The 9,383-nt window shown below is 32.1% G+C and overlaps 1 protein-coding gene across 2 annotated transcripts; it reads right to left on the bottom strand.

Moving 5' to 3' along the window:
• Positions 1-4,574: 4,574 nt before the first annotated feature.
• LOC139877181 (uncharacterized) lies at positions 4,575-6,774 on the bottom strand. Of its 2 annotated transcripts, none has more exons than XM_071864593.1 (5): positions 6,575-6,774; positions 6,288-6,495; positions 5,546-5,721; positions 5,159-5,450; positions 4,575-4,946 (listed from the first exon to the last, which is right to left on the bottom strand). In XM_071864593.1, exons 1-5 carry the CDS (start codon positions 6,633-6,635, stop codon positions 4,877-4,879), a joined length of 807 nt encoding a protein of 268 aa, XP_071720694.1. In that variant the 5' UTR covers positions 6,636-6,774; the 3' UTR covers positions 4,575-4,876. The 2 variants fall into 2 exon arrangements, with proteins under 2 accessions (XP_071720694.1, XP_071720695.1); XM_071864594.1 differs by having other exon boundaries at positions 4,576-4,946; positions 6,288-6,489.
• Between the last annotated feature and the right edge of the window lie 2,609 nt (positions 6,775-9,383).

Genomic DNA, 9,383 nt, shown 5'->3' with positions numbered 1-9,383 from the left:
CCGGCTCCACAACTAGTTCTTAATGAATATGAAAGATCAAAGTCAAAGTAAAATGTCACTACCAGAGATACTGTGAGATTTACGCTGCTCATAAACCGCCGGCCGTTAATTAATGAAAAATTAAAACGACGTTCAATTTCAATCTCTTAATTTCTAAGCTTCTTTAATCCACCTTTGCTTCAATCTAACTTAATTCTACAAATACACTCCTTCACATCAATAAATCAACCAGTTTTCACACATTCTTTCAACAACAAATCAACAATGCAGACTCTCTTTCACATCTTCATTTTCACACTTCTCTTCACATTCTCCATTTCTTCATCACCGTCTCCGTCACCGTCACCGTCACCGTTATCACATTCAGTTCCAGATGACTCAATTTCAAATCAATCACCGTCACCGTTACAGAAATTAGGTTCAGATGACTCAATTACAGATCTATCACCTTCTCCGACGCAATCGGACGAATCGATGACGCCGTCGTCTTCTTCGTCACCGGCACCGTCGCCGGAAGTAGTTCAGGAGAGTGATGTTGCCGTAGCAAAAAAGAGTGACGATGAAACGAAAGGATCGTCGGATGAAGGTATGAGTGGAGGAAAGAAAGTAGGTGTTGCGTTTGGATTGATTGCAGCGGCGTGTTTCGTCGGATTTGGAGGAGCTGTGTACCGGAAACGGCAACTGAATATCCGGCGAGCACAGTACAGTCAGGCGCAAAGATTGGAGTTCTTTTAGATGAGTTTTTGAATGATATTTTGAACATGGAGTATTTATAGTTTACATTTATATTTTTTATAAATTAATATATTTTAATATTAATATCAACATTAATATCTATCTATCTATAGTTAATATTAAATCTCTATCCTTGTAATGTCATAAATAAGCAATTATCCTTTATAAAAATAAATCAAAAGAAAAAAGAAAAAATTAGAAGACATGTAGATAATGTCATAAACACTAATTAAAATAAATTAATTAAAAAGGAGTAATTATCTATCTTCTACTTTATTAATAAATTAGTTTTTCCTTTTCATAATAACTAAAAAATTATTCCGTATTATTTTTAACGAACGTTATTATCTTCTGCATCATATCTTATTCTTTTCTTTTCTTCAATCATAACAACTAAATAATTTATGTGGCTAAAATGCCAAGTCAGATTGTGACTGATATTGTGTGATATATTTGTGTGAGAATATCAAATCTCTTATAACATACTTAAAATAAAATTTCTTAAACACAACAAAATATCATTCATTAGTCAATTTTTTAAACACAAAATAAATGATCAGTTTTTAAAATTATGATAAAACATTCACGTGACCATATGTACAAACTTTAAAAAAAATTATACAATCTTTTACAAAAGACCGCATTAACACATGTATAAACTTTGAAACATATTATACCACCTTCATATAATAATTTTAATTTTAATTTTTTTATAAAAATAAAGAGACATTTGTTATTACTAATAATTATTATTAAAAATATAAATACACAATTTTAGAGCAAAATTTATTATTATTATTATATTATTATTATTTAACTATGGTTTTTTTTACCGGATTAATTACGTTACATATGTATATAAAATACACGTCTCAATAAAATGTTGTAATGTAGACTTTTATGACAAGAAAAATAGCAATTGTGATGAAAATTGAAAGAAGGTCGTGGGAGAATAAATGTAGTTCATTTATTCTAACCAAGTTAAGTATATCAATATGTTTGTAAAAACAATGACAAGTTTTTTAGTTGGAATCTCTGGTTTCACGGGTTATTAAACTAAATGACTTTAACATTTACGTTCACTTAATACCTAAAACATATCATTAAACTATTTTATAAAAATAAACCCGTGATTTCACGGGTCATTTCACTAGTTTTATTTTATATAAGATTAATTTTTTATTTTTTTCCATTTGTGATGATATAAAAAGATATAACGGTTGACTGTTAGAGTTTGTTATTATACGTCAATATACTTTAAAATTGTTATTCATGGTAAAGTTGATCGATGATCATGTATGGCTCACCTTATATCATGTAGTAATATATATGTAATATATAAATATATACTTTGATGTATTATTGATTGTTTATGTTTATGTTATGTATTGATGGTGATATATTATTGATATATTGTTATAATAAAAGTCACTACTAGCTTATATTAAGGTCAAGTGTGGTATTTGTAAATATTGTATCTTAATTAATTAAAAAAGAAAAAAACAAGGATATGATGAATTCGTTATTGATTTGAGTTAATATGTCGTATGTAGTGATATAAATGACTCGAGCTAGTAAAGTTTGACTTATTAAAAGTTCGATTTAAAATAAACTTAAGCGAGCTTAACCAACTCACAAGTCTCAACGAGCACTTCATGTATATAAATTAATTATTATTTTGTAAGAGTTGACTCAATATTAGTTGAATTCAAACTCATTAATTAAGCTTGAAGTAAGCCGAGTCTGAATCCAAATTTGAGCTCTTTCAATTTTGAAAATGCTCATTATTCGAGCTCGACTCGCCTCATTTACACCTTGTGATATACTTTTCTACCTATATATATATATATATATATATATATATATATATATATATATATATATATATATATATATATATATATATATATATATATATATATATATATATGTATGTGTGTGTGAGAGATTTGATTGAATTATTTATATATCTAATAGACAAAAATGATGAATAGTATTAAAGGCATTTTTGTCCTTTCACTTTTTCCCCTCTCCCTAACTAAAATTGGTTTTGCTAAAAAAAACCCCAACCTTTCGTTAACTACAAATCGACCCCCCACAAATATCTTAATGAAACTCCGCCTAAAACTTCAACGGCCCACCGTTTAACTCGAAATAATTTTCCGAACACAAAGTCACTGACTATACACAAAACGGACGCTTTTTAAAGAACGCTAAATATTTGAGTCCACCTTTCTTACACGTTGATTTTTTTCCTCACGGCTCCGTAACTATTTTTATCTATTAACAACATATACATATGAGTCTTATTATTTTTTTAAAAAATTTATTTAGTAATTTTTTTTATATTACTCAGTAAATATTCTATTCTTAAGTCATACGGAGTGTTAATATAAGCTAACGAGTTAATTGTGTTAAATTTTAAAAAGTCAACAAGTCCATAGCGAAACGCGGAAATACACATATATTGCTAATTTAAGATAACATCTAAATCTTCGCCGGGTTATACCTTTTCGTTCGACTCGAGTTGCGCTTCAACGACATCTTCGTTAGCCACGAAATAATTTTGCAATATAAACGCAATAAAATTTATTGGAAACCGAACCCCGACGCAAAGCGAGGGTTGAAAAACTAGTTATTTCTAAACGTATCAAAATTCAATTAAGTTTTTGTTTATGAAAATGGTTGGTTTACATGAACCAAACACTGCTTAGCATTGCTTTTAAATTATTTTACATTATCAATATTGATTCCGTAATGATGTCACGTTCGACTCTCATCTATATTTAAAAAAAATGTGTTATTTATGATTACACTCGTTTCGTGTTCTTGACTTATGTCCAAAGGGCAAAAAAAATTGTTAAACCTCTTGGCTGAAGCTTTATTAGTTGTTTAATGTTAATCCCCGGCCAAAAAGATGTCGATTTGATTTGACTATAAATAAACACATTTTACTTAAAAATATTCACACACAAGTAAATAGCTCAATTAAAATTAATTTTTTTTGTTTCTGTCTAACGAAACGACCTCTTTCGTCCCGCTAGGGATACTAAACGTCACTTCGTAAACTAGCGTTACCTGCACTTTCGTGTATCTCATGGTATGATTTGTATACATGATTCTGTGTGTTATTGTATAAAGTTTTTATGAATCTGGTATTTCTTGAAAATGAGAGCCCTCCTCTAATAAATCAGGTTCCCTTTATTAGAGATAGAGCGTACTTTAATAGTTTAATTGACAACTCAAAGCTGACCTATTCAAATCATGTGATCTGTCATACCCTATGCTTTTTTAAACTAGATTTCAATCAACTTTGAAACAGTCAAGTTATTTCTAGAAAATAAAAAATAAGACCCTTTTAGTACTACACCAGTTTCAACAAAGATTTTTTAAAATGGAATATTAAACAAATTGATGCAAAGTTGAAAACACTGAAGATGAGGAAGGCTAGCTAATAAGAGGTTTCCGCAAATAGTATTGATGAATCGATGATATTGAGCCAAATATGCAGGCAGCACATAAACCATATAGTGTCTAATCTTAAAAACCAAGTTTCCGACACCCAGTAAGCATACAGCATCCAAGTACACCAAATGATCATAAATTGGTCTCTCCCAGAGTTAAGACATTAGACGAAGTCACAAAGATAACCTGTCCTTAAGGAAGACGCACCCGTGCGTACCATTAAATTCTTTTCAATACCTACACAAGATCCATAATCGGGTTTTTAGGTACGAGCCTTATTGGGTTTTTTCTTGTCCTTTTGTTGGAGATGTTTTCTTTCGAAAACGTTTCCCGTTATTTATAAAAGTTTCGTCATTTTTGGGGGGAAAAAAAAACATATACATTTCTACACTTCAAAAGTTCAAATATGTATGTTGTTTCCCCTTGACATCTTTGACCTCAAAGGGGGTTAACATTTCACATAATTTATAAAACAATACAACAAATTTCTCATTAACTGTATTTATAGCTACCTACTGATACAAATCTTCTATAGCACATTAAGATTAAATAGCCTGAAAAAATTTAATATAAATATAAATATAAATATCAAACTTAAACCTGAAACTGAAGAACAAGACACTATATTGTGTATTACTCAATATGGGCCTGAGTAAAGAAGATCTTTTTGTACATATTAAGGGGAAGTTCCTGCTTCTTCTACAAGAGAGTGCCGCTTTAAAATCGAGACGGTTTCCTCTTTGGCACTGCACACATTACACAATATATTAAGTCAGAACTTTGACTATTACCTAATTAACAGACTATGTAACAAAAGTCAAAGTATTTAACAAAAGTCAAATTACTGACTATGCACGCCGGACGATATTTAAATTGTATGAACTATGAACAATGTGTATGAATGTAGGTGCCAATTTTGACCAATTAACTATGATGATTGGGTCAATTCATATTTTACCTCCCGGGTCTCAAAATTTTGTATGTTCCGCGTATAGTTAGGTCAACAATCGTTGATCCAGCACGGCCCACTGGAAGAATACCACCATCGTAAACAAACGCACAATGTTCCCACAAGTTCTTGAAATCATTAACGTCTACACTACTTGGTTGTCCACTAAGGTTTGCGCTAGTCAACGCCAATGCACTTTCGGATCCACGAGCAATCATCCTGATAAAGTTGGAATCAGGTACCCGCACTCCTACACTATCGATCCCGGGGTTTAATGACTTCTCAAGAATACTTGATTCCCCTAAAAAAGAAACAAACTTTTAACCAATCGGACCAGATGTATACAAAAGAAACAACTATATCGAGCCTTCAAAACAAGCATTCCTTGATACAAACCTCTTTTTAAGACGACAGTAACCGGCCCAGGAAGTAGACAATCGAGCAAACCAAAAGGCAAATGATTCGTAACAGCAAATCGTCCAATATCTTCAACATCACCAACACAAATTGCTAAAGGACTAGTAAGCTTACGCCCTTTAATTTCATATATCCTATTTACCGCTTCAACAGAGCTGCACCAAGTACACAAAACAACACACAATCACAGTTCAAAACCACCAACACATTCATTCAAACCAAATACACAAAACAACACACAATCACAATTCAACGGGGCAGGTTCAAACGAGAACCACAAAAAGAGCGAGAACTGCGAGAACTTTTTAATCTCATAATTTTTATGCATTCAAATGCAACAAATTACATGGAAATGTTAATTATCATTAACAAATATATGTTCATTACCACAAATTACATGTTAAATTGTTAATTAAATGAATTTGTCCACATGTTCACAAACAAATATGCACATATGAACGAGAGAGTATATATTTAATTATATAGGTACAATATAAGTTTTTTCAAACTATTTTATGTTCATTTTTACTATTAACATTTATGGGTGATTCAATTTATTCAAATGTGAAAAACTTTATAAATTATAAGTTTTCGCAGTCGCCCTTTTTGTGGTTCTCGTTTGAACTTTTGACCAATTAGAAACCACCAACACATTCATTGAGACAAAATATCAAACAACTTGTGTGCATAGAAAAAAATAAACATATAGAAACAAACATACCACGCATCACAAGCGAAACCGTACAACGTATCAGTAGGAACACCAATAACTTTTCCTGATTTTATTGCTTCAATGGCTTCATCAGCATAAAGTTCGGTTGCAGGTCGAACAATTTCTAAACTCCATGCCATTTTTTGTATTGATCTTACTTGAAACCCCTTGTTTTGTAAATTGAATTTTGTAAATCCATACTTGGGTATACCTGAAACTTAGAATGATAAACATGGGTGTTAGAAATATATTGAAATTTGAAGTAAACACAAAAAGAGGAGGGGTTAAAAGTGTACATCGAGTAGGGTTTAACAGGGGAGTTCGAGAGGTAATTTTTGTGGGGTTTATGGTATACATAATATGTGTACGTATGTGTACGTATATATGTCCCGGTTACGTGGTGGCGGCGGATTGTTTGCCGGCGGCGAGGGTTTATTTGTCGGGAAGACAGGAGAATACTGGAAGGAGATAAACTTTGACTTTTAACAGAAGTAACTGATTGGATGCCGACTATTAGTTTATAGGGATTGTTTATGCAAAAAATAAAGTTATTTTACATTTAAAGGGTATTTGGCTCTATCTTTTTATTCGATTTTAACGGTTTTGTTAACGTATGTCTTGGTGACATATGTTAAGGTACATTAAAATTAACTCTTAAATTCTATAAATATTAAAATTTGTAATAAATGCATACATAAAAATAGAAATTATCAAATTGAATTAATGGTTATTAAATACAAATAATAATATATATAAGGAAACTTTTGGTTCACTTAATGCACCTTAACGTATGCTACCATGACACATACGTTAGCAAAACCTTGTTATTTCAATAGTGCATGTTATTTTACTAAAAAAATTTGGCTGTATATTTGATGAAAAAATAAAACTGCTATGCAAAATAACTTTTTACCATGTATAGACTGAAAGACAGTTAAAAAGTACTTGACAACCCCAAATTAATTAACAATACAGTAAACTAAAAATATACATACAAAAGCTAAGTCAAACACTCCCATGCCACATAAAACGATTTGTAATTGTAAGATAGTTATGTATGAATTGTAGGAATGTTGTGAATAACGTGAGAAGACAATGCAAAAAATTGTTGGTGAAGTGATGAAGTAGTAAGAAAGTTGTCAGAATCATCCCTAATGAAAACGAGGGTTGTATGAAGGTTGTGGAAATAAGACCTATTTTGTAAAACATTGTCGTTACGCAAAGGAAAAAGAAAAATAAATCTCACCGAAACCACGCATTTGAAACCGTTCTTAGTTACGCAAACACTTAGGCCTCATAACATCCCATTACAAGTGATTGTGATATTTACACCACAAACCATCACAATAAAGCCTAGTGTTTGAGACTATAGTATCCTTGCAATTAGAGTTCGAATCTTGTGGTGGTTGGTTAATGGTTGGAAACAGTCAAGGGTTAATCATAATAGGAAAATAACTATGCCATGTTTAAAATAACTAAAGACTTGTTGTAAATGGAGTTTAGTAAACAAATTAAAATATGAAACAAGCAACTGAAAACAAAATGTGTATTCGATTGATTTTATTATGAATCACATGCATTGGTTTAAATACAAACAAAAAGGTAAAGAACATTAAATGATAGATTTAAAAGAGATATCCTACAATCTCTATATTAAATGCAAGATATCTATAATTTGGAAATATCCCATAAATCAAGGGATTATAATATCCCATAAATCAAGAGATTATGTTGCACTAATTTTAACACTCCCCCTTAGTGCAAAGTCTCGATCAAAAATCCCCAACGCTTCTCGAAATTTCATGAACTTGGTTTTCATTAGAGCTTTAGTAAAGATGTCGGCTACTTGAGCATTTGTCCTTACGTTTGCTAGCTCGATCTCCCCGCTAAGAACCTTTTCACGAATAAAATGATATCTCATTTCTATACGCTTAGTACGGGCATGAAACACAAGATTCGAAGCAAGCTTGATTGCACTTTCGTTGTCACATTTCAATTTGACAACATAATCTACTTTTTCAAGTATGTCACCAATCAATCTTCTTAACCAAATACATTCTTGAGCCGCCATTGTTGCAGCTATGTATTCCGCTTCCGTGCTAGACAAAGCAATAACATCTTGCTTCTTGCTACACATGAAATAACAGCGGAACCCATGTTAAAACAGTAACCCGAAGTTGAATGGCGATCATTTGCATCTCCCATCCAATCTGCATCCACGAAACCTTTTAACAAAACATTATCACACTTCTTATACCACAAGTCGTGGCCTATTGATCCTTTCACATAACGAAGGATCCTTTTTGCTGCATCAAGTTGAACATTAGTTGGACATTGCATAAATTGTGAAACAATGCCAACCGAGTAAGCAATTTTCGGCCTTGTGATGGTTAGATAGATCAAACTTCCGACAATTTGTCGGAACAACTTCACATCCTTGAGCTCTTTTCCTTGATCTTTCTTCATTTTGAGATTTGGTTCCATTGGAGTAGTCATAGGCTTTGACTCCCCCATGTTGAAACGTTCCAAGAGACTTCTTGCATAACCCATTTGAGAGATAAAGTATCCGTTTTCTAATTTATCAACTTCCAAGCCAAGAAAACATCCAATCTCCCCCCATATTCTTCATTTCAAAACGAACCGAAAGATCATCACTTAAAAGAGAGATTTCTGACTCGTTTCCTCCGGTGATAATCATGTCATCAACATATAATAACACCAAAACATGGAAACTTGATTCTTTCTTTACAAACAAACTAGAATCCGCATCAGAAATTTTAAAACCACAAAAGACAAGGTATTGTGAAACCTTACCATACCAAGCTCTCGAAGCTTGTTTCAAGCCATAAAGAGCTTTCTTTAACTGGCACACATATTCTGGAAATTGATTTGAAATGAACCCAATAGGTTGTTCCATGAACACCTCACGATCAAGCTCTCCATATAGAAAAGCATTCTTCACATCAAGTTGCCACAATTTTCACCCTTTGTAAGCTGCTAGTGAGATTATTGTTCTCACCGTTACCATTTTAGCCACGGGGCTAAAAGTTTCCTCATAATCAAGCCCATAACTTTGACAAAAGCCACGAGCCACCAACCGAGCCT

This window comes from Rutidosis leptorrhynchoides, chromosome 11 (assembly GCF_046630445.1).
Source record: "Rutidosis leptorrhynchoides isolate AG116_Rl617_1_P2 chromosome 11, CSIRO_AGI_Rlap_v1, whole genome shotgun sequence".
NCBI classification, from domain to species: domain Eukaryota; kingdom Viridiplantae; phylum Streptophyta; class Magnoliopsida; order Asterales; family Asteraceae; genus Rutidosis; species Rutidosis leptorrhynchoides.
This window is presented reverse-complemented; position numbering and strand designations above follow the sequence as displayed.

Coding starts and splice junctions, on each gene's coding strand:
- LOC139877181 (XM_071864593.1), bottom strand. CDS start 6,635: ATGTATACCATAAACCCCACAAAAATTACCTCTCGAACTCCCCTGTTA. Junction 6,496..6,574: donor CCTGTTAAACCCTACTCGAT/GTACACTTTTAA, acceptor TATCATTCTAAG/TTTCAGGTATACCCAAGTAT. Junction 5,722..6,287: donor GGTTTCGCTTGTGATGCGTG/GTATGTTTGTTT, acceptor TACTTGGTGCAG/CTCTGTTGAAGCGGTAAATA.